Below are 25357 nucleotides of genomic sequence, written 5' to 3'. Positions count from 1 at the left end.
AGTGAGAGGGATGATTCTGTGGGGATAACCTTGAACCAGCTCCAGTTTGTGATTTGCAAGTGTTGGTACTGAGCATTGATTGGCAGCGTGGCTCACACCCATCATGGGCGTGGGGGTGGGGGCGATGTCCTCTCCCATCATTCCTGGTGGCCGTGACTGTGGTTCAGAATTCCTGCATCTCACAAAGCCAAACAGGAGGGCAGAGAGTGAGCTACAGTTGACATCTGTGCTTAGGTCTTTTTTTAAGGATGTTAGGAAGGTTTATCTTCCTGGCCGACCCTTTGAAAGATCTGGTTGGAGGTATGTTGCGTAAAAAGCTACACATGGAGAGGAGATTGTAAATGTACTTGATGGACTAGCTATTGAGGGCTCCGGAGGGTGGGGCCACCCCACAGCTGGGCGGAGCTTGGGGGCGACGAGGTGAAACAGCTGATTGGGAGGTTCTCACCACTCTGGTTGTTTACTGTGTTTGTGCTGGGCTAGGTTAGCCATTAGAATTGGCTCAGTGGCACTGCTCAAGAAAGGCCTGGTGATCTACTTCTGTAAGATTAAAAAAATAGTAAGTTGCTCTTCAGTTGATTCTGACTTATGGTCAGCCCTTGTGTTTCAGAGTAAAACTGTGCTCCATGACCTTTCGGAGGTAGATTGTCAGGCCTTTCTTCCGAAGCACCTCTGGGTGGGTTTGAACCGCCAACCTTTTGATTAGTATACAAGTGCGTAATTGTTTGCACCACCTAGGGACTCTGTAAGATTTCGGCAGACAGGTTTCTCTGTCCTGAAAGTCCCCAGGTTCTGCTGGCAGTCCAGGTGTTCCAAGTGAGCGGAACAATCTGAAATTTCAAATCGTGCTTATTGTCCCTAATTGTCTCTTCACAGAAGGAATCCATGTTCATTCTAGAAAGATCGGAGTCCCTGGGTGGTGTAAAAGGTTAACAGGTTTGGCTGCCATTGAAAACCTTATGGAGTAGTTCCACTCTGATGGGGTCACCACTGTAAGTCAGAACTGACTCAACAGCAACTAGTATGATAGGGTATGGAAAGATTATGAGGCAAAAAGAAGAAAATAGAAATTGTCTCGAAATTCTCCCTCTCTGGCAAGATAAGCACTGTTAACATTTGGAGTTTCTGCTTCTGACCTATCTGTTTCATTTTTACAAAAAGAAGATCAGAGTGTAGCTGCATTTTTCAACCATCCTGTCTCTTAATAATTCATCTTTAACGTAGTCTCACTTCATTCAACAAAGGAACGAGGGGAACATGTGATCATTCAGGAATGGGGTTGTCAAGGAAGGCTCTGGGAGGAGGCAAGGTTCAGCTAGGAGAGGCAAATGTAGCCAGGCAGAGAGGGAGCATTTTCAGTGAGGTGCTTTTCATGTTGGGGCATGGGTGGGTGTGATGGCGTGATACAGGGTCACTGTGAGTATCGGCGTTTCCTCCTTCCTTCCTCCTTCCCTTCCTTTTTTCCTTTCTCTCTCACCCCTCCATTTATCCATTCCTTCACCCAGTCGTCACTGAGAGCCTCCTATGTGCCAGGCATTTGCTGGGTGTTGGGGAGTCCTGAAAGCACAGTGGTTAAGAGCTCAGCTGCTAACCAAAAGGTCAGCAGTTCAAATCCACCAGCCACTCCTTGGAAACCCCATGAGGCAGTTCCACTCTGTCCTGTAGGGTGCCTAAGAGTCAGAATTGACTCAGCGGCAATGAGTTTGTTTTGGGTTGGGAACAGAGTAGTGATCGGAACAGATTTTGTCCCTGCCCTAGTGGAGCTTACACTACAATGGTCAGACACATCTGCTTTACCTGGAGACAAATGATTTTATCTATTCTAAAAATACTAATACAGACATGGGTTTTAAGTAATAAAAGTTAAAAATTGACATGAGATTATCAAGGGACAATGTGAGCTTCCTTCCCAGGGTGGGCAGCCTTTCAGGTGAGCTTTTGGAGGTGCTTTAGGGGAAAAATTTGAGAACTCTTAGTGTGGTCTACAGCGTGTACAGACGTCAGGAGTCCTCCTGGCTCTAGGACACATTGAGTGCATCAGTTTGGCTAAAGCGGATGGCTTACATCAGGAAATTGTGGGAGCTGTTTAGAAAAGTTCACAGGGGCCAAATTATGTTGGACTTCAAATGCTAGAATGAAGATTTTGACCTTTACCTCTAAGACAATTGGGAGCTATCGAGGTGTTTTGAGCAGGAGGCAACATTTGCAAAAAGATATTTTTGGAAGGTTATTGTGGGACCAAGGAGCCCTGGTGGCACAGTGGTTAAAGCATTTGACTGCTAACCAAAAAAAGGTTGGTGGTTCGAAACCACCAGTGGCTCCATGGGAGAAAGATGTGGCAGTCTGCTTCCACAAAGATCTACAGCCTTGGAAAGCCCATGGGATCTCTATGAGTCAGAATCAACTCAACGGCAGTGGGTTTGGTTTTAGGTTTTTGGATTGTGAGACCAGAGGGTAGATTGGCAGGACCAGAGAGCAAGTCTCTTCCCCAGCCCTGTTGGAAGGGTAAGGGTCTGGGCCAGGTGGTGGTGGGAACAGTGAAGAAGAATAGCCGGGGCGTTTGTTAGGAAAGGCCAGATGGAATGAATGACCTCCTGGAGGTGCAGAAAGGAGTACCAGAGACAGATCACACAGGTGTGAACCTGAGAGACAGGGAGGACAGGCTGGCATTGGTTCAAGCATTCAGCAGAAATTTCCTGAGGACTTCTTCTGTTTAGGGTGCTGTGTTCTAGTTATCTGGGGACAGAGCTGGGTGAGATGTCCCATCCCTCGACTGGCAGAAACGGGACCTTCAAATTGGGGCTGGTTAAGGGGAGACCCCTGGCTGCACCTTAGAATCACCTGGGAGCTTTTTAAAATATGCATGCCTGGGCCTTTGAGGTAACTGTTTTGGGGTATTGCCCAGCCAAGGTTTTTTTGTTTGTTTTGTTTTTAAGCTACTAGATGATTTTAGGAGTCCCTGGGTGGTGCGAATGGTTAACATGCTTGGCTGCTAACCAAAAGGCTGGAGGTTCGAGTCCATCTGGAGGCATCTCAGAAGAAAGACCTGGCAATCTACTTCTGAAAAATCAGCCATTGAAAACCCTATGGAAGACAGTTCTACTCTGACACACATGGGATCACCATGAGTCAGAATCAACTTTACAGCAAGAAAAAAAAGTGATTCTAAGGTGCAGACAGGGTTGGGAACCACTGAACTAGGATAAGGGGGCCCATCCAGGTGGAGCTAATTCAAGAATGCTGAGGTTGCAAGTCTGAAATTTAGGTGAGGCGATAGTTTGCCAGGCCTTTGAACGTGAATTTTGGAATTTGAAAGCCTTTATTTGTCATGTGATAAGATAAGGGCAATGAAACTACCTCCATTACCTGGCAAGTTCCTTCCAGACCAGAGCCTCTGCAACGGTGAGTACGTGCTAGCTTTGAGAAGAGCCAGGAGACGGGTGCAGTAGGAGAAAGGCTTGGGACAGGGAGAAGGAAACGAGGAAGATGATTTAAAATCTGAATGGAAAACCAGGGTCACTGAAGGAAATGGAAGAGACGTGAAACAGCATTACCAGATGGAAAATATCTCAGTGGGAGCGGCTTTGAATGTGTGGAAGAGATGCTGGTCAGACAGGAGACAGACAGTAAGGAGGTACCCTAACTCAGGGGGAGGGTGAACCAAGGCTCAGATGATTATCAGATAAGGAAAGAGACTACATGGACAGAAGAATAATAGCAGATAGACATAGGAAGATGACCTGCAGTAATTATATACATTGAGAGTTTGGTTTCATAAACCAGGTATGTTGGAGGATCTTAGCTTTGCTTTAATATTTGTTAGACCACCTGGTACAGTGACTCAATGGAAGAGAATCACTTAGAGGGGTGCAAAGATGCATATTCCTGGTGCTCAGCAGGCACCCAGGCACCCCCTATTTGACGAGTTCTCCTTGGGGTGCTAATGTATTGGTTCCTAAACTGCACTAGAAAAATGATATTATGGATTGAATTGTGTCCCCCAAAGATGTATGTCAACTTGTCTAGGCCATGATTCCCAGTAGCGTGTGGTTGTCTTCCATTTTGTGATCTGATATAATCATCCTATGTGTTGTAAATCCTACCTCTATGATGTTAATGAGGCAGGATTAGAGGCAGTTAGTTATGTTGATGAGGCAGGACTCAATCTACAGGCATAGGTTGTATCCTGCCTGAGTCAATCTCTTTTGAGATATAAAAGAAAGAAGTGAGCAGAGAGGAGAGGGACCTCATCATTACTACAAAGCAAAAAGAGCCAGAAGTGAAGTGCATCCTTTGGTCCCAGGGTCCCTGTGCCGAAAAGCTCCTAGACCGGGGAAGATTGATGACAAGGACCTTCCCCCAGACCTGAGAGGAAGAGAGAGCCCTCCCCTGGAGCTGGCACACTGAATTTGTACTTCTAGCCTCCTAGACTGTGAGAAAATAAATTTCTGTTTGTTAAAGCAATCCACTTGTGGTATCTCTGTTATAGCAGCACTAGATAACTAAGAGAAATAGCAACTAAGGGATAATCACTGAAGGGCTGAGTCAGGACCAGTGGCTGAAAAACAATATCCCAGATGTACCTGGGAACATGCTCTGAGAGGCGGTGGGACAGAGGGAACTACTGAGCAACCCACCTGGAAGCACTGAGGGAAAGTAAAAAGAGGACTCAAACCCCCGAGAAGGGGCTGTGGTTCAGGACAGCAGAGTGATGCTGCCGTACGCAGCTAAGAATGTGCGGAAAGTTTTGCTCTGAAGATCTCAACGAATTTTCTGAACTGAAAAGTAAGGAGTCCGAGAATCCCAAAAGAGTTTGCTCTGTTCCCTGGGTTCATGCAAGAAAAAAAAGTAAAGCTTTAATGTTTTTCTGACTCATAGTGACCCTACAGGACAGAGTAGAGCTATCTTATAAGGTTTCCAAGGAGCAGCTGGTGGATTCGAACTGCCAACCTTGTAGTTAGCAGCCCAACTCTTAACCACTATACCACTATAGGGTTGCTATGAGTTGGAATTGACTCGACAGCAGTGGGTTTGGTTTTTGTTTTTGTTTTGAACGTTTTCCTGTAATCAGTGGTCTTTTCCCTTCAAATTTTCATGTGTTAAGCTTGTGTAATGATATTTCTGTAATTCTAAAAATCTTTTGTCTCTAGATTATATGTTGTTCTTCCTCTGGGCTGGTACATTTGTTTTTTAATTTAGTCAAAGACAGTTCCAGAAAGGCAGGAGATCTATGCCGTAAATGCTGCTAGTATTGCTTAGTAAGGAAACATGAACTGTACTGCTATTCTAACTACCCTCAGAGAGGGTGGTGGTTGTTGTCAGCTGTTCTTGAGTTGGCCTCCGACTCATGGCGACCTCATGCACAACTGGTTAGGACCCTTGTAATCATAGGGTTTTTCATTGGCTGATTTTCAGAAGTAGATTGCCAGGCCTTTTTTCCTCCTCTGTCTTGGTCTTGAAAGCTCTGCTGAAACCTGTTCAGCATCATAGCAACATGCAAGTCCCATTGACAGATGGGTGGTGTCCGTGCGTGAGGTACATTGGCTGGAAATTGAACCAGGGTCATGCAAGGTGGGAATGCTACCACTGCACTATACTCAGAGGCAGATAGGCCATTATTTTTTTGCCTCTCCTTCATTTAACATTGGCCATCAGTTAGAAATTGGTTTAAATTTTATCATCCAGCATTAATATATAAAGTATATGTAAAAGCTCCGTGTTTTCAGAATGTGTGAAAACCCACAATTGAGTGTGTCCAGCTTGCTTCACTTCCTTTTGAAAGCTTTTGCTGGCTTGCCCTCTTCTCCCTCAGAATTAATCTATTTCTCCTCTGTTTACCAATATTTGAGCTCCTCGAGGTCGTTTTTTTATCTCCAGGATCCAGCACAGTATCTGCCACCCACTGAGAACTCAATAGGGTTGAATTGACCACTTTTTAAAGAAGGATCTGAAGTCAAACATGATTGAAGTGTTTTAAAATAGAAACCTTTAAGTAGAATTGGAATTATTTGGCCTGAAGAAGGAGACCAAGTTGACTAAATAATGAGTCTTGCCTCAACAAGAGAAGACACAAAATGCTGTGGCCAGCTGTTTTCTGTTTCTCTGACGAAGCAACAAGAGGAGAGGGGAGCTTTGGATCAGGTTTGGGGTCCTTCATCATCTGGGGTAAAGACCCTTTTGAGGATCTATTGAAAGCAATAGACTTGCTCCTCAGAGAAGGGCAAAGCATAATTTTCCCCCTGGTTCTGGGGGGTCCATGAACTGCCCTCAAACCCTGTCTGTGGTCTTCAAATGAATAATTCTTGGGGTAGTATAAGATGCTGAATGTGAGATGTCCATTCCTGCATGGAATTAGCGTGGAGACCAAATGTCCTTTGGTCTCAATCATCTCTACCCCTGTAATCTGGACCTTCTTTTCATTGCGGGTGCATTCACCAGGCTGCTGGATCTATGTTCAGCAAACACTGGTAGCATTATCCTCTCATCCCAGAAGCTCTGCAGTGATAACACAATAAATGTGCTTGCTCAAGTGATTGTCCTCAGAGTTCATTATTTTTCAATTAAAAAAGTGTAAGAAAAAAGTTCCATGTGAATACGCAGGAGTCAAAAAGGAAGAAGGCATTGCTCTACCCCAGGGTTTCTCAACTTTGGCATTACTGACATTTCGGGCCAGGTAACTCTTTATTGTGGGGGTTGTCCTGTGCATTGTAGAATGTTTAGCAGTACCCCTGGTGTCTACCCACTATATGGCAGTAGTACCTTCCCCAAGTCAGGACAAAAAATGTTGCCAGACATTGCCAAATGTCCCCAGTTGAGAACCACTCCTGCAGCCTTACTTTAGCTAGATTTTGGTTGTCTTATCAAGGGGACAGGAGCCTTGGTGGCACAGTGGTTATAGCGATCAACTGCTAACAGAAGGGTCAGTGGTTTGCAACCACCAGTGGCTCCACGGGAGAAAGATGTGGCAGTGTGCTTCATAGAGATGTATAGCCTTGGAAAACCCTATGGGGCCAGTATGAGTTGGACTTGACTCAACAGCAGTGATTTTGGGTATCAAGGTATCTTAGTTATCTAGTGCTGCTATAACAGAAATACCACAAATGGATAGCTTTAACAAACAAGATTTATTTTATCACGGTCTAAGTCTAAGAGGCTAGAAGTTTAAATTCAGGGTGCCAGCCCCAGGGGAAGGCTTTCTCTCTTTGTCAGCTCTGGGGAGAGGTCCTTGTCATCAATCTTCCTCTGGTCAAGGAGCTTCTCAGTGCAGGGACCCCGGGTCCAAAGGACACGTGCTCCTGGTTCTTCTTGCTTGGTGTTAATGAGGTCCCCATGTCTCTCTGCTCATTTCTCTCTTTTATATCTCAAAAGAGACTGACTTAAGACACAACCTAATCTTGTAGATTGGGTCCTGCCTCATTACCATAACTGCCTCTAATCCTGCCTGTTAGCATCATAGAGGTAGTATCTACAACACATAGGAAAATCACATCAGATGACAAAATGGTGGACAGCCACACAATACTGGGAATCATGGCTTAGCAAAGTTTACACATATTTTTTGGGGACACAATTCAATCTGTAACATTCCACCCTTTGGCCCGCCCAAATTCATGCCCTTGCCACATGTAAAACACATTCGTGCCATCATATTATAGCAAAAGTGTTAACTCCAATTTCAAAATCCAAAGAGTCCTCTTCACCTGTGAAATATAGAATACAAGTTATCTGCTTCCAAAGTACAATGGTGGAACAGACACAAGCTAGACATTTCCATTACAAATGGGAGAAATTGGAGGAAAAGAAGGGGTAACAGATACCAAGCAAGTCAGCAGAACACATAAACTTAGCTCTTAAGGCTTAAAAATAATCCTCTGTTCCCTGAGACCATTTAGGCGATGGTCCTGCCTTCCAGACTCTGGGTGTTGGCCATACTCTCCAGATGCTGGGTGGCGGCCCCTCAGCCCTGGGCTTTAGCTTTGCCTTCCAGGCCCACTGGAATGGCAACTCTGATCCCTAAAATTTGGGTAGCCCCATTCGCCTGGTCCATCCGAGTGTCAGTTCCACTCTTTGAGACCCCAGAGATCATGGCCCTACCCTTGGAGACTGAGGCAGCTCTGCTTCCTGTGTTCCGTGTCTCTTCAGCTTCTGCTTCCTGGTTCCTTGGCCTCTTGGCACCTCAGGCCTCACTGGCCACGCCTGCTCTGCTAAGGCAAATGTTCCAAAGCTCTTTAGTTCTACCAATAAGTGCCTGGAGGCATCCCAGTCTGTGAGGAAGCCTCAGGCGTAAAGGCAGTCAGTTCCCTTGCTTTGTGGGTCGGCTCCAGCACTATCTCATGCTGGTCTCCTTGTTTTTCTGCTGCTGTTTCTCTGCTGCTGCCTCTCGCCATCTGTGCCATCTCCAGTGTAACAGCTCTTCTCACTCCCTTTTGAGTCCTCACTAGAGTTGTTTTTGACGTCTGTAGTTCTACCATAATCTCTTCAAGGCAATCTTAAAACTCTTCCAGTCTCTACACATTCACAGTTTCAAAACAGTTCCCACATTTTAGTTATCTATTAGAGCAGCACCCCACTCCTCCATTACCAAATGTCTTAGGCTGGTTTCTCTAGAGAACCAAAACCAGTAAAGCGTATAAATGAATATATACAGAGAGATTTATATCCAGGAAATGGCTCACACAATTGTAGAGGCTGGAACATCCCAAGTCCATGGGTCAGAATACAGGCTTCTCCTAATACACAGAGCTGCAGGGGCAGGCCAACCCAAGATCGGCAGGTCAGAGAGCAAGGCTTTTGCTCACAGGCTTCGAAGACCGACAGATCCCAAGATCAGCAGGCAAGACAGCAGGTAAGCTGCTAGCTCAGGTCTCGGGAACCAGAGGTCAGATGAACAGGAGCCAGCTGCAGGACCCAGAGCAAGCAAAAAGCCCACGAGTCTTGCCAGAAAGTCCACTTACATATTAGATGCAGGCCACACCCCCCAAGGAAACTCCCGTTCAACTGATTGGATGCTCACAGCAGATCCCATCATGGAGGTGATCACATTATATCAGATTCCATCATGGAAGTGATCACATCATCATAGGACTGTCAAACTACATCATAGCTGCCAAACCACTGAGAATCGTGGCCAGCCATGTTGACACAAAACCTTAATGATCACACAAGGAGAGCATCTCTTTGGGCTTCTTTCTATTCCTGTGGCCATTCACACAGCTAACATTTGCTGTGTGCCAAGACTTCTGCCAGGCCCTGGGGCTACAAATATGAGTCAGAGATACATCCTGACCTCAGGTGCTTATTGCATTCTGGTGGGGAGATACACACAGATGTGTCAGTGGGTGCACTGAAGGAAGGATGTAACTCATGTTGTGGGGGTCTCATGAGTTGTGTCCTAGGAACTTTGTGTTAGTGTGTCTCTACCCATGATGTTCTTCCTTCTGATTTTTCTAATGGCTGGGTACTCTTTGTCATTCATACCTCTGCTTAAATGACACCACCTCACAGAGACATGAACCATATGTATCAGTCAGCTATTTTCACCTAATGCTGCGTAACAAACAACTCAAAACTCAGTGTCTTACAACCATACTCATTTCTCTCTTGCACATCTGTGGGTTGGCTGGGGTTTGGCTGATCTAGGCTGGGCTCAGTTTGGCCCCAAGCTGCAGGTTGTGTTCAGCTCTGCTCCCTAGCTCTCATTCTGCTGTATCAGTGAACTACATGGTGTGTGTTGTTGTTATGGCGTTGGCAGAGCACAAGAGAAGCCCAACCTTGCAAATGTGTTTAAAAAAAAAAAAACCCTGCTCATGTCATGCATGCTAGCCTCCTGCCCTAAAGCAAGTCACTTGGTCCAGGTTAGCAGGAGGGAAGAACATTTGAATGAAGAGTGAATCTCCTTGAGGCTTTAGCAGGGGTGTGGAGAAGTGGGGACAGTAATCTCCTACCACCCAGTTTAAAGCACCTACTGAGTTACTATCATTTTTATTCTCTGCTGAGCACTGATATTCTTACTGTTGAATTACTTATTATATGTCTACTGATACTAGTGGGGCCCTGGTGGCACAGTGGTTAAGAGCTTGGATGCTAACCAAAAGGTCAGCAGTTCAAATCTACCAGTCACTACTCGGAAACCCTACCAGGCAGTTCTACTCTGTCCTATAGGGTTGCTTTGAGTCAAAATCAACTCAACAGCAGTGGGTTTGATTTTACTATTAGTAGAAGGAGCCCTGGTGGTGCAATCATTAAGCACTCTGCTGTTAACCAAAAGGCCAGTGGTTCGATCCCACCAGCGGCTTCATAGGAGAAGAGATAGGGAATCTGTTCTCATAAAGATTACAGCCTAGGAAACCCAGTGGGGCGGTTCTACTTTGTCATATAGGGTCACGTGAGTCAGAATCAACTTGACAGCACACAACGACTGTTACTAGAACATCAGCACCATGAGAGCATATAGTGATGTCCTATGTGCCAGACATGATCCTGGGTGCTGGGAAACAGCAGGGAACAAAACCAAAGTCCCTACCTCCATAAAGCTTGCTTTTCAGCTGGGGAAATAGACAGATAAGCAAGGAAAAGATCAAAGAATGGTTAAGTATAGATAATTCTGGCAGGTCTTAAAACAGGAGAACGTGGTAGAGACTGCATGGGGGTGTTTGGGAAGGGGACATTTCAGCTGGGACCCCACAGGTGGCCTTTTTAAGGGCCTACAGAGGTGGCCCTGCCTTCACTGTCTGGAGGTGTCGAAGGCTCTGGCTGGCCTTCCTTGGGTTGGAGAAGGCTGGTTGCCTTCGGAAGTGCCTTCTCTGCTCCTTCCTTCCCCCTAGCTCAGTGGAGATTTTTTCCAAAACATCTAAGTAAGTTTTAATGAAGAGAGGTTCCAGTGCGGCCTTCCCCCAGGCAACAGGGCATCATGAGGTCTCTGTGGGTAGCTGGTGGCCGATGCTGACACCAAAAGCAGCTCTCTCTACTGGGTTTCTTCTCCCCAGTTCTGGAGTGTTCCAGAATCTTCAGCAGGAGAGCCACCAACCTGCTTCCAGTGGGACTATGTCCATTTTAAAGCCCTTCTTGAAGCAATCCTGTTTCCTCATGGACCATTAGAAAATGTGCAGGATAGTGTGATTTATAAAATTCCAAGAGGGAGGGTTGTGTTTCTGAGATGGGATATTATAAACATTTTATCAGGGTCTCATGGGCTAGATGAAGCTTTAGTCTGAATGTTTACCTCCTTGGGAGATTAATTCATTTTATTTATTTTGTTTGTTTAACTTTTTTTAATTAATTAATTTTTGAATTGTGTTTTAGATGAAGGTTTACAGAGCAAATTAGTTTCTTATTAAACAATTAATACGCATATTGTTTTGTGACATTGGTTGCTAACTCTGCGAGACGTCAACACTCTCCCCTTCTCAACCTTGGGTTCCCCATTTCCATTTGTCCAGCTTTCCTGTCCCCTCTGACCTTCTTTTCCTTGCCCCTGGGTCAGTGTGCCCAGTTAGTTTCGTATACATGGTTGAGCTATGTGTATTTTTGTTTGTTTTATGGGCCTGTCTAATCTTTGGCTGAAGGGTGATCATTTTATTTTTTAAATGCCGTGTAAAAAAAAATATATTGAAATAAGTTATTTCCAGAAAATAGCTTTAGGATTAAGAAAACTTTTTAAAGATCTCCAAGTAGGAGATCCCGGTGGCGGGGCACCTCTGTCGGTACAGAGAGCCTGTGCGTATTGCCCAGTCTAAAGAGGGATGCCCTAGGGCAGGGCTCTCTGCCTCATATTTGTGCGGAGCAGTCACCCAGGGACCTTGTGAAAATTCAAGGACCCAGGAGTCAGCATGTGTAACAAACTCCCAGTAGTGCTGCTGCTGCTGGTCAGGGCCACAGTGGGAAGCGAGGGTCCGAGCATCAGTGAGTGTCTCACTGACCTTAGTGCTGCCCAGGCCAGGAAACCCAATCCTCTTCTGTAGGGAGAGACCCATTCCCACAGCCAGATGCCGAGTGTGTGCAAAATTCTTAAAGCTGCAGTTCTTGTAAGAACTTGTTATTAACAATTACAGAGACAGCCAAGTCTCCGTAGCATGTTTGTTCAATGAATGTGCTATTAGAGCGTTGACTTTGTGTTCCACAGTCTCCTGTCTTTCTTTGATACCCGAATGGGATGTGATCATCCCCTCCTCCCCCCCGCCACCATTCAGAGCCCTCTCTGTACCTCTGCCTCATACCCTGGGCATTTTCCATTCTCCCCTGCCTGTCCTAGCCTGTAGGGTCCTCAGGGAAGTGACTGAGCCTCATTCCTAGTTGTTCTTAGGGGTGAGGTGGGGCTGGGGAGGGGCGTGGTAGGTGGGCAGCAAAGGCTGGATTTCTTGTCTGCTCATCAGAGGTGTGAGGGTCAGCAGGTGGTGGGGAGCCTGCAAGGAGGGTTTTACTACCTCAGCCCAACAGCTGTTGGTTTCCTGAGCACCTGGCGATAGACGAGGCCAGAATGGGCTCTGGGCCTGTGGGGGTCAGGAAGACAGCAGTACCACCTTCACGGGGGCGCCCCATCTGGTAGAGGAGGCAGGACCTGTCGGCAGATCTCGACATCACGACAGGACCGGCACTGTCAGGAGAGCATGGGGGTGGGAGGAGCTGTGTGTGTGGGGTCAGGAGGTTTCAGAGTGGGTGGGAGGCCTGAGCAGGCTCTCAGGGTGGAAGGGGCCTGCAGTGGGTGAGGCACAGGGAGGAAGTCCTCCCATGGGGAAGGCTGGGCCACAGAGCCGGCCATGCTGGTGGGGAGGGTGCAGTGGTGGGTGCGAGGAGGACAGCCCTGAAGGGAAGCTGCCCCACTCCACCTTCTTACCCTGGGATGAGAGCACCAGAAAATCAGTCCTAGACGGACAGAGTTCCAGGCTCAGATTGGAGACACCTGGTTGTCATGGCGACCTGAGGATGCATTTCAAATTCTTGCCGGGATTTATGTGTTCCCTTGCGGCATAATTTTTTTCCTGGGTTCTTAAAAGACAGCGAGGGGCAATAGTCATTGATTTGTTTTAGAGAAATGACAGCATCTTCCCCACCCACGCCCCCATCACCATAGCCTTCCCCAAGCAGGGTGCTTGCTTGGTCCCTGGGCCTCTTTCCCCACCTTGGGCTCCTAGAGGGACCAGTCATCGTCACAGCAGGTTCTCAGCGCCAGCACCTGAACAGACAGACTAATCTTTTCAAACCTATCTTGAGGAGCGCAGAGTATTTGTGAGGTGGGACACGTTTACCTTTACAAATACGAAAAAGGAACTCCCTGAGTTTTAGGAGTTTAGCAATACCAGCAGTCCCTGGGTTGCCCGTGAGATCCGTTCCTGTGTCTTTAAGTTGGATTTGTAGGTAAGTCAGAACAGGTGCGTATGGTTCTTGTTTAGCCTTTCTTTAGTGCAGGAAAAGGCTCGGAGCCTTTTCAATGATTTAAAGCTGCACACGCAGCAGGTGAAGGTGATTGTGTTGAAGAATTTGTTGCCAGTAGGGGCCGGCTCAGTCATTTCAAAACCAAAAAAAAACCAAACCCACTGCCTTGGAGTCGATTCCCACTGATAGCGACCCTATAGGACAGAGTAGAACTCCCCCGTAGAGTTTCCAAAGAGCACCTGGTGGATTCGAACTGCAGACCTTTTAGTTAGCAGTCATAGCACTTAACCACTACGCCACCAGCGTTTCCAGTCATTTCAAAGTGAGGGCAAATTACGTAGCATTAAAAGGCAAAGTGAAGTCGTCCATTAGTGGGATGTTGGTAACCCAGGGACTGCCTGTACTGACCACCATTGTGCACGAAAGTTGTGGAAAATCTATACCCCAACTTCTTTGTTTCAGATTAAAAGTGTGTGCAGCCCCCCATAAGTGCCGTATGGCTGCTATCTTCACTTTAGTTTTAAAAATGTCTAATAACATGTCTGGAAAATGGTGGGGCTATACATATGTAAATAGATAAACTGAGCAGTGCCTTTAGGGTGGGGTTTGGACCATAGAATAATAGGATGTGAGTGCAGAAAGAGACCCCTCTAGCTGTGAGGCCTTACAAACACCTCAATTCCTGCATCTGGAACTTGGAAGTGATGTTACCTACCTCACAGCTGGGTGTACAGGTTGACGAGATAATGTGGTCACAGTGCCAGCACATGCCTAGGACATAATGATGTGATGTTGAGGTGATGTTATGGGCAGGGAAACTGAGGCCAAGAGAGGGGCTCCCTGCCCTGGCTGCACTTAGCATCACTGAGAGCTTTCACCAACTCTTGCTGTCCACATCCACCCGGCCTGTTGCATCAGCATTTCCAGGGGGGCAGGCATGGGTGTGTCACCAATACCCCAGGTGACTGTGATGTATGAGTGTTGAGAGCCCCTCCCACCACCAGGGCAGCCTCTCCTATCGCCCGAATCTTCCTCCCCAGAGTAGACTCTTGCTTCCTGGCTTGTTTCCTCAGCTTGGCAGCGTCTCCCTCTTGGGCTTGTGCCCTGGGCTCTGAGGCTGAGCACAAACCTCCCAGGGTGCATGTGGTCTCGACTTGGACTCCCCACCATTCTCCACCAGGGAGGGGAGTTGCCCAGCTTCTCCTGAGCCCCTGTGAGCCATCGTCGCATGAGAGCAAGAAGCTGTCGAGGTGGAACAGAAGCAGCAGCACCCCTGAGGGGCCCTGTCTTAGTCATCTAGTGCTGCTATAACAGAAATACCACTGGTGGATGATTTTAACAAGAGAAACTGATTTTCTCACAGTTAGTAGGCTAGAAGTCCAAATTCTGGGCGTCAGCTCAAGGGGAAGGCTTTCTGTCTTTGTTGGCTCTGGGGGAAGGTCCTTCTCATCAGTCTTCCCCTGGACTAGGAACTTCTCTACACAGGAACCCCAGGTCCAAAGGACGCACTCTGCTCCCAGTGCTCCCTTCTTGGTGGTATGAGGTCCCCACTTTCTGCTTGCTTCCCTTTCCTTTTATCTGTTGTAAGATAAAAGGTGGTGCAGGCTACACACCAGGGAAACTCCCTTTACATTGGGTCAGGGATGTGACCTGAACAAGGGTATTTATATCCCACCCTAATCCGCTTTAACCACAGGCAGAGATTATGATTTATAACACATATGAAAATCACAAAATGGAGGACAACCACATAATACTGGGAATCGTGGCCTAACCAAGTTGACACATATTTTGGGGGGACACAGTTCAATCCATGACAGTCCCTTCTCTCAGTTGAGGCAAATTTAGAGAATGGTAGGGGGAGCACTAAGAAACCCAAGGCCTGGGACTCCTGGGAGAATTGCCTAGAAACAGTTGTGCTCACGGGAGGCAAGGAGGAAATTCCCTGTCAAGAATGGGACCTGCAGGACCCATGTGACTCTCTGGAGCATGGCCCATATATGGCCCTTTGCTTCTACATCCCTGGTAACCAGCCTTCTCGGGGCCAGACGTCAGCTGAGAGTGCAGGTTGGGAAAGCGATGAGGCTCTGTGACTCAAGGGACGCTTGGGTGACTGGGGCTGCATGGCTCTCTAGCCAACCTGGGAACTGACCCGCCTCTTGCTCCTCCAGCCTGGCTGTGTCCAGGCCTCTCTAGGACAGGCTGTCTCTAAAGCCAGCCTCTGTCCTCAGAAGTGAGATCCAATGAGGAACACACAGGGTGAGGGATGGAGGGACAGGAGTGGTAAGTCAGTCTACCCCTCAGCTATCTGAGGGACTGAGCTCAGAGAGGCCAGCTAGTGAGGGCAGAGCCCAAGTCCAGGCCTCCTCCTGAGTTTGTTTTTCGTAATGCATGTACCTACAAGCAGAGTGCAAGTGTGGATTTTATTTTAAAATACTTAGAGTCCAATGAAAGAAATGGTGTCTGGCATAGAGGGTCACTAGGCATGATCCAAGCCGCAGTTCCTGTCAGTTTTTGGGCAGTCATCTTTTGGTTGTGATTGGTTCTGAAGGCTTTTTGCTATGGCTCCTTCCTGACTGCACATCAGGCCTGTTGTTCTTAGGAACGACCCCAAGGAGCAATAACCACAATCTTTCCCAACAGAAGCTCAACACTTTACAGTTTGCCAAAGCATCCCCAGGAGGTGGCCAGGCAAGGCCTGGGGGAGGGGAGGAGGAAGGTTCCAGACCTCAGAGCCCTTCCCTAGCCCAGCGTGACCACCAAGGCTAATTGGGGCCAGGGCTAGCTTTAGAAATGCTGTTGCCAGAGGCGGCATGTGGGTCGGGGCAGCTCTCCTGGTCTGGAGCCTGGTGTTCAGTCCCACACATCTGTGCAGGTGGGGAGCCCAGAAGCTTGGTTCCCAGTTGGCCTCTGCCTCTATGTGCAACTTTACCTCTGACCTTGGCACCCAGAGCCCTCTAAGCCCAGAGACTCTCAACCCTGCAGCTGCTCTACTGGATTCTGTGTGGCTTTGGCAGAGTGCAGCCGTGCGGCACCCCGACCCAGTGCTCCCTTGTGGATGCACAGGGCGCCAGCCTGTCAACCAACCCAGCCCATCTTCCAGCGCTGTGAGCCTTGGTGTGTGTGTGGGGGGAGTGGGGGTGGGGGGTGGGAGGGGAGTCCCAAGGCTGAAGGAACAGCCTGCAGGAGGGTGTTCCCAGAACCCAGGCCAGACTCTGGCCTTGAGACCCAGCGTGGTCGTGCTCTGGATTTGCTTTGACTCAGCACAGGCTGGCAGCTTTTTGGAATATTTGGTGTTTAATATGTGGCTTAAGGCCATACTGATACCGACCACTTGCATGGAACGTAGTACTATAGCGCCGCTGCAGGAGGGGCTGGAGGCGTGCCATAGGACTTTGAAAAGGCATTTGCCTCTCAGCTGGTGTAGGTGATGAGGCTGTCTGAGCCCAAGCGTACAACAAGCCAGTCGTTACATGCTGGAAACAGCCATCAAAGGAGTTGGTGAGATTTGCAACCATTGACTCTATAGCCAGCACCAAGACATACCTCACATAGTGGTTAATTCACGTATTCAGTGTGCCGTTTTTGAGTGCCCCTGGGCCCAGCACCTCGACCAGGTACAGATAGCTGAGGAGCCTTCCACTGGGCATGATGGCGGTGGGAAGGGGCCTCCATGAGCCGTGAGAAAACACAAAAACAGTTCAGAGGGATAAGGCCCAGAAAATTAATGTCAGAACTCACCTCCTTATTGTCCATTCAACCATGTTGTTGTTAGGTGCCATCGAGTAGGTTCTGACTCATAGTGATCCCATGCACAACAGAACGAAACATTGCTCAGTCCTGCGCCATCCTCACAATTATTGCTATGCTTGTGCCCCTTGTCGCAGCCACTGTATCAGTCCATCTCATTGAGACTCTTCCTCTTTTTCGATGACCCTCTACTTTACCAAGCATAATGTCCTTCTCCAGGGACAGATCTCTCCTGATAACATGCCCAAAGTCTGTGAGACATAGTCTCACCATCCTTGTTTCTAAGGAGTATTCTGGTTGTACTTCTTTCAAGACAGATTTGTTCGTTCTTTTGGCAGTCCATGGTATATTCAATATTCTTCGCCAATGCCACAATTCAAAGGTGTCATTTCTTCTTCGGTCTTCCTTATTCGTTGTCCAGCTTTCGCATGCATATGAGGTGATGGAAAATACTGTGGCTTGGGTCAGGCACACCTTCGTCTTCAAGGTGACATCTTTGCTTTTCAACGGTTTAAAGAGATCTTTTACAGCCGATTTGCCCAATGCAATGCATCTTTTGATTTCTTGACTGCTGCTTCTATGGGTATTGATTATGGATCCAAGTAAAATGAAATCCTTGACAACTTCAATCTTTTCTCTGTTTATCATAATGTTGCTTATTGGTCCAGTTGTGAGGATTTTGTTTTCTTTCCGTTGAGGTATAATCCATTCTGAAGGCTGTGGTGTTTGATCTTCATCAGTAAGTGCTTCAAGTCTTCTTCAGTTTCAGCAAGCAAGGTTGTGTCATCGTGGGTTGTTAACGAGTCTTCCTCCAACCCTGATGCCCTGTTCTTTTTCATATAGTCCAACTTCTCAGATTATTTGCTCAGCATACAGATTGAATAGGTATGGTGAAAGATACAACCCTGACACACACCTTTCCTGACTAAACCATGCAGTATCCCCTTGTTCTGTTTGAACCACTGCCTCTTGATCCATGTACAGATTCCTCATGAGTACAATTAAGTGTCCCAGAATTCCTGTTCTCTGAAATGTTATCCATAATTTGTTATGATCCACACAGTCGAATGCCTTAGCATAGTCAATAAAACACAGGTAAACATCTTTCTGGTATTCTCTGCCATTCAACCATACTGTTTAAAAATCTAAAATTGACCTCCCTACATTTTCACCTGCCCCAGAATGGCCAGAGGCAAAGCATTCCTAAGGCTCACCTGGGCCAACTTTTCTGCCTTCAGGGCCAGAATCTTAGGAACTCTTCTGCCTCCCTTCCTACTTCTCCACTCCAAATTTATGCCCAAGAAACCTCACCCCACGGAGGGGAATTTTGTCCTTCCCCCCACAGGCCCTCAGGGAGTCAGGGGGAAGGTGGGCACAGGTTCTTAGGGAGAGGGTGAAGAGCTGGCACCAGAAGTGGGAAGGTCAGACAGAGAAGCAGGCTTTGCTGAGAGAAGGCTCGCCTCCAGGGGTCTTGAAAAAGTGGAAGGAATTGGTACCCAGTCCAGCCCAAATGGGGCCTCATCAGAGATGCAGGCTGCCCAGGCAATTGAGTCTGCAGTCCCCGTAGCCTGTGGGAGTGGGTTACTGACCTAGGAGACACCTAGGTGGAGTCTGCAAGGTGCCAGGACGAGGGAAGGCGCTCTCGATGCCCAAGCAGCCCTTTGTGTGAAATGCACTGAGCTTGTAGCAGGGGTGAACTCCAGGTCCCATAGACCCACCCCACCTTCCTGCAGCTTCAGATTGGTTCCTCAGGAGACCTGGACACTGATCCTGGCCGGCAGGTGGGTTTGGTTGAGAGGATGCATATGGATCCCAGAAATCTCTAAACCCGCAGCAGGTATATAAGGTGGCACTGTGACAGCTGGATCGGCTAGGCCCTCACCAGGGCTCCCGTGACATCCTAAATTCTCTGCAGCTTTTGGAATTGCACATTCCTAGCTGCTGGGGCCTGAGTTTTGTGTATGTCTTAGTTATCTAGTGGCTTTAAAGAAGAGAAACTTATTTTCTCACAGTTCTGGAGACTGGAAGTCCAAGTTAGGGTCTTGGCCATGTCGATTCCTTCTGTGGCCTCTCTCCTACTGTCTGTGTCTGCTGGCAATCCTTGCTATCTTTTGCTTGTAGACGGGTCCTAACGTGGCATCTGTCTTCCTCCTGTGTGGGCCTCTATGTCTGCTCTGCTCCTTCTATAAGACAGCACTTATCTACCAGGCCCCATTGGCAGGTAAGGTTATCTGGTTAGATTTTGGCCCCACCCTATTCTGGTTATAGGCTCATTCACATAGCAAAAACTATTTACAGCCTGTCATATTTACAGGTAAGGGTGTTAGGAGTTCAACACATATATTTTGGGGAGACAATTCAATCCATAACATATGCCCTCTTCACTTCTCTCCAGCTAATCAGCATGGGACTTAAGAGCATGTAAGGGCACAATTAAGTGTTAGTTGAACAAATGAATGAATGAATGGGTAACTGAGACTGCTCAGGTCTCCCAGGTGAGGGGATTGGCTGGCTGGCTTAGCTACGCCGAGAAGCAGGAAGGGTGAACAGCAGCCCCTCAACTGGCCTTGCAGGCCTGCACCCTGATCTCATGAAACCTCTGTGCCTTTTAGGCCTAGAGCCATGCCTTGGGTGGGCCTCACCTATCCATGGTGAGTGGGGCAGGGTCTGCTCCAGGGACCTGCCCTATCAAGTCAAGGTCATAGGTTTCGCTAGGGCTCTCTCTGGACCCCAGGAAACTTGGGGGTTGATTTTGGTCACTGACTGTCCTCTCCTCCACCCCCTTTTCTGAAGACCTACCTTCACCATTATCCTTTTCTGTTCCCTTGTGGTCCAGATCCTGGCCAACGTCTTCCTCTACCTGTGTGCCATAATCGTGGGCATCATGTCTTACTACATGGCAGACCGCAAGCACCGCAAGGCCTTCCTGGAGGCTCGCCAGTCGCTGGAAGTGAAGATGAACCTGGAAGAGCAGAGCCAGCAGCAGGTGAGGCTCTTTCAGGGCAGCCTTGGGCCTGGGCCATTTGGGACCTGGAGGTTTGGTTCAAGGACTGTGGCTTGGGAGAAGGGGCCTGTCATGAGGGAGTGGAGCCCAGTGCAGCACCCCAGGGACTCCATTGGGCTTGGAGCCCATCCTCCCAGATCAGGTGTTAGCATCCTAAAGCTGGCCTCCTGTGCTCTTAGTCATTAGAGGCTCCTTCCGAGCTTCGAGGAGCTTCCAGGACTCGTCAGCCTCTCATGTTCAGAACTCTCTCCTAAATCTTCTTGACCTAAACCTTCCCTCTTTGCCTGTTTTGTTTTTTGTTTTAATTTAAAACATCTCTTCAAAGAGATACATTACCCAAGCAAGCAGCAGTAATTCTCTGCGTTCTTTCCTCAGGTGAAAAGTTTCTATTCATTTATTTTGAGTTATTCTTCTCCGTGGGCATCACTTTGTGTTATTCTTCCTCTGGCTCCCTCTCCAGTTCAGCCACAGATTCTCACTGCATGCCTGCTGTGCACTCAAAGCCCTCTCACTGTGGTAGGTTGGGCCTCCACAGGGCAGGTGGGATATTGGCCCCGTCCCACGGCCTTAGGAGACCTGGGTGAAGGCCCAGCCTCACACCCTCCACCCAGGAGGCTACATTTCCTTCACACGCAGGGCAGTGTCCCCACTTACTTCCCGTTCTTAGTCACTCTTGAAGAAGTAAAACCAGCCCAGTCCCCGGGGCCTAGCTGTTTACATTCTTCCATCTAGAGACATGCCTCCTTGTCCCTGTCTTTGTTTACTGGCTTTAATCCAGCCTAATCCATGACCCAGCAGTCCTCCCAGTTCTCGTGTGACTTCAGTCTTTTAAATAGTCTTTGGTTTGGATTCATCTCAAATACGTTTTGACAGTCTCCAGAATTTACACGCACCAATTTCCTGTTATCCATAGGTTTATTTCTCCTTCAAAAACAAACTCCAGTACGTTAAAAATACATGATTTCACCACATCTGGGAATCATGTAACCATGTCATTTTGTGTTCAGGAGGTTAAATTTGTTCCAGGTTCACTAAAATTGCTGTTTTCATAGACTCTGCCAGTCAGGCAGATGGGATGATCATTTTGGGGGCCACCCTGGTGGCATTGTGGTTAAGAGTTTGGCTGCTAACCAAAAGGTTGGCAGTTCAGATCCACGAGCTGCTCCTTGGAAACCCTATGGGGCAGTTCTATTCTGTCCTCTAGGGTCGCTGGGAATCAAGATTGACTCAACAGCAATGGGTTTGGTTTGGGTTTTTTTGGAACTCTTGGCCCAAGGGTGGGGGGTGCCCATTGGCAGGCCTCACATTCTCTAAACAGTGCTATTTGAAGGCGCACACTAAGTCACTTAGCCGATGGGCCTCGATTTCCTCTGACCTGGAATTATTTTCTCTCTTTGCCAGTGAGATCTAGAAGCTTCTGAGCTGGGCTTCAGACTCACCTCTTTCAGAAGGCAGGTTCTAGAAGGGGAATTTCTCTGACTTCCATGGTATTAAAGGCCCAAGCTTAGTGATCCATCCTACCTGCCTGCCTTCTTCTTGCCCCTCTGTCCTGTGGTTATCAAGGAGCTGCTGCTGCTGCTGCTGCTGCCTTGAATGCATTTAAAGAATCCTGCTTTACTAGCTTTATAGAGTCCATTGAAGGGCGTTCTTCAGTTTCTATTTTTTATACTGCCTTGTTTCTTACTTGCATCTGATCTCTCATGCTGTGGAGCCATCCCTCTTGGATTCCCTGCACAAAGAAAGTGCACGTGTGACTGCTTATCCAGGCAGTTTTCAGCACATCGATCTGTGTTGGTCTTGTCTGTCTCAGTGTCAAATCCAGGACAGCTGCAATCACACTGGACAGTGCTTGGAGGTGGCGCCTCCTGGTGTGGTGAGGAAGGCCCTGCTTTCCACTCTGGGTCTGCCATTGTCTGTGTAGACAACTTAGACAAGTTACTCACCTCTTAGAGTCTTGCTTTCCTCATCTGCCGAATGAAGCTAGTGACACTTGTCCTGCAGGCTTTCTTGAAGGTCAAATGAGAAACAGGCAGATGTGCTTTGTAACTTGTAGAGCTTGGAAACAAGGATGGCAGGCCACAGTGAACAGGCCAGGAGGCCCTCCTTTCAGTGCCCAGGGCCCACATGCTCCCTCTGGGCAGTTCTGTGCAGGGAGGCTGGGGTCCAGCCAAGATGCCCACCCTGGGGGAATCTAGGACCCAGGGACAATGCAGAGCAGCAGGGGGCGCTGCAGCCTGCCCTGACCACACTGGTGCTACTCTGTTTTCTGCCCAGCCCTGCACCAGCCGAACCAACACCCAGCCATGGGAGGGAAGCCCAGGTTAGGTGGAAGGGTTTTTTTGTAATATATTTCATTTCAGTTCACCCTGTGTTTTGAACCTCACAAGACATTATTGTTATTATCTTATACAGTTAATATTCTTTTACACTTACCCACATTTTTATCCTCTCAGTTGCACTCCCTTCCATCATTTGGCTACTGCCTTCCTCTTGAAGAGTTTTCTTTACTGTTTCTTTTGGTGCAGGTCTGTTGGCAATAAATCCTCTCTATTTTCAGTGGCCTGAAAATGTATTTATTTTGTTTTGACTTTTGAAAGACACTTTTTTGCTGAGTGTAGAACTCACTTGTCAGGTTTTTACTTTCAGCACTTTGAAGGTATCATGCATGACCCCCAGCCTCCGTCATTTCTGTTGAAATGCCAGCTGTCAGGAGCACCGCTGTTCCTTTGAAAGGCAGCGCGCATTTTCTTCCTTTGGTTGTTTAAAAAATTTTCTTCTTGTCTTTGATTTTCAGCAGTTTTACAGCGATGTGCCTAGGAGCTTTCTTTGTAGTTACTGTGCTTGGTATTCAAAGAACTTCTTGAATCAGTGGCTTGATATTTTTCTTCAGTTTTTGTAAATTTTCAACTAGTATCTTTTTATTGCTTCTGCCCCATTCTCTCCTTTCTTTTCAGAGCTCTAGATACCTTCATTAGACATTTTTACTATGTTCCATAAGCCTGTCTTTTTTTTTTTTTTTTTCCTGTGTCTTCCACTTTTTTTCTTTCCAAGCTTTAAGACTGGCAGTTTTTTACTGAACTAACTTCCAGTTCACGAGTCCTCTCCTCCTCTGCTTTGTCAAATCTAGTTTAAACTCATTTATTGAATCTTTAATTTCAGGCATTATATTTCTTTCAGTTCTAGAATTTTTTTACAAAATAGATTCCAGTTCTTCGGTTAAATTCTCCATCTTGTCATCTATTTTTTTGAGCATATTTAACATTTACAGTAAAATCTGCAAAAGCCTATAACTGTGTAAGGTGGAAATCTGTCAGAGAAGGAAAACTGAAGTATTTTCCACTAATAGAGGACGATAGGAAACTGGCAAGGCTGTACCCTAAAGGTGGAAAACTTGCAAGACCTGGAAAAATAAGTCTTTCCCATCATGTTCCAGCTCTCACAGGTTTCACTGTATTTTAAAGCCCTCTGACTGACCACCATAATATCTGAAATACCCACAGAACTGCTTTTTTTTTGTTATTGGGTTTTGGTCCTCTTTCTGGGGACTTTGAGCCCTTTTCTTGAGTGTTGGATATTATGTGTGAAAACAGAGGCCCTGAATGAGGCTGCTTCTCTCTAGAGAGAATTTACCCTTCTCCCGGCAAGTAGTCAGAGGAGGGGCAGATGGCCTGATCCAGAGTGGACTTGAGATGATTTGAGACTGGGCTTCGGTCCGTATGAGAGCTGATCTGTTTCTGTTTTGTGCCTATTCCTTAGAAGTAGCTGTCAGGGGTCTTCACTAAAAGTCTGGTCCTCCTCTTAGAGAGCCCTAAACTCTTCAGCCCCATGAGGCTGCTTTGTTTGCAGCCACTTAGCTGTCACTTTCTGCTTAGCTTCTGATCTCTTGCTCCCTTTGGCTTAGGAATCAGCAGATGGCTCTAGGGAAATTGTTGTTAGCTGCTGTTGAATTGGCCCTGATTCTTGGTGACCCCATGCACGATGGACTGAAACGCTGTCCTGTCCTGTACCATGCCCATCATCGTTGCGGATCGGACCTTTGTGATCCGTAAGGTTTTCATTGGCAGATTTTTGGGAGTAAATCATTGACCCCTTCTTCCTAGTCCACCTTAGTCTGGAAGCTCAGCTGAAATCTATTCAGCACTGGAGCGACACACAAGCCTCCACTGACAGACGGGTGGTGGGTGCACACGAGGCTCATTGGCCGGGAATTGAACCTGGGTCTCCCACGTGGAAGGCAAGAATTGTACCACTGAACCACCAATGCCTCACCTCAAGGGGAATAGTGGCACAGAGAGTCAGCTCCTTTTCTGTGGCTTCGCCTTCTCCAGGATCTCAGCAAGGGTGAAAGTGGCGCACAGTGTGCTGTGCTCACATAAAGGCCTTTCCTTTCTCTCTGAGATCCTGGCCCCTTAAGTCCTGCCTTCCTTGGCTGTTTCCCAGTGCCTTGGAGCAGTTGTTCTTTGTTTTGTTTTTATTTACCTTTCATAATTGTTTTTGGCTGAGAGATTGTCCCAATAATAAGCTGCTGTAGCCAAAGTTGAACATCATTTAAAAATTTTAAAAGTTTATTTTTGAATAGCTAACAGGGTGCATGGATTAAAATTATAAAGATATGAAAAGGGTAGAGATAATATATGAGATACGTTGCTGTCAAGTCATTTCTGACTCCTAGCGACCATAGGACAGAGTAGAACTGACCCATAGAGTTTCCGAGGAGCGCCTGGTGGATTTGAACTGCCGACCTTTTGGTTAGCAGCCATAGCTCTTAACCACTACACCACCAGGGTTGAAAAGGGATATCATGAAATTATGCCTCCCCTCCCCCACATTCCCCAAGACCCAGTTCCCTGTCCCACAAACAACCACCATTGCCTTCCTTGTGTATCCCTCCAGAGATATTCCCTTTATTTTCAAATAGCGTATGGATTTTCACACGCACACTGATGGTAGCATATGCACTCAGTCTTTGCACCTACCATCTTAGGGTAGCATTCTGAGTCTGTATCGCGTTGTCTTAATCTTTTTAATGACTGTTTTATATTCTATTACAGAGAAATAACATGTTATTTAACCATGTACCTATAGGTAGACATTTCTAGTCTTTTGCTATTGCAAACATTGCTGTATCAAATATCCTTTAGGTTTGCCATGTTGTATACATGCAAGCGTATCTGAGGAAGAAAAATCTAGAAGGAGAATTACTGGATCCATGGCAGTGTGCATTTTTAATGT

The 25357-nt window shown here is 47.2% G+C and overlaps 1 protein-coding gene across 1 annotated transcript in view; it reads left to right on the top strand.

Annotated features, from left to right (window-relative positions):
• Window positions 1-25357, top strand: part of ADCY3 (adenylate cyclase 3) — a 125440-nt gene that overhangs the window by 48357 nt on the left and 51726 nt on the right. Inside the window, exon 3 of the mRNA XM_049902748.1 lies at window positions 19958-20107. Coding sequence (XP_049758705.1) covers window positions 19958-20107 — 150 coding nt within the window. The remainder of the gene's footprint in view (window positions 1-19957; window positions 20108-25357) is intronic.

The sequence above is a fragment of the Elephas maximus genome, chromosome 12, assembly GCF_024166365.1.
Source record: "Elephas maximus indicus isolate mEleMax1 chromosome 12, mEleMax1 primary haplotype, whole genome shotgun sequence".
Classification (NCBI taxonomy): Eukaryota; Metazoa; Chordata; class Mammalia; order Proboscidea; family Elephantidae; genus Elephas; species Elephas maximus.
This window is presented reverse-complemented; position numbering and strand designations above follow the sequence as displayed.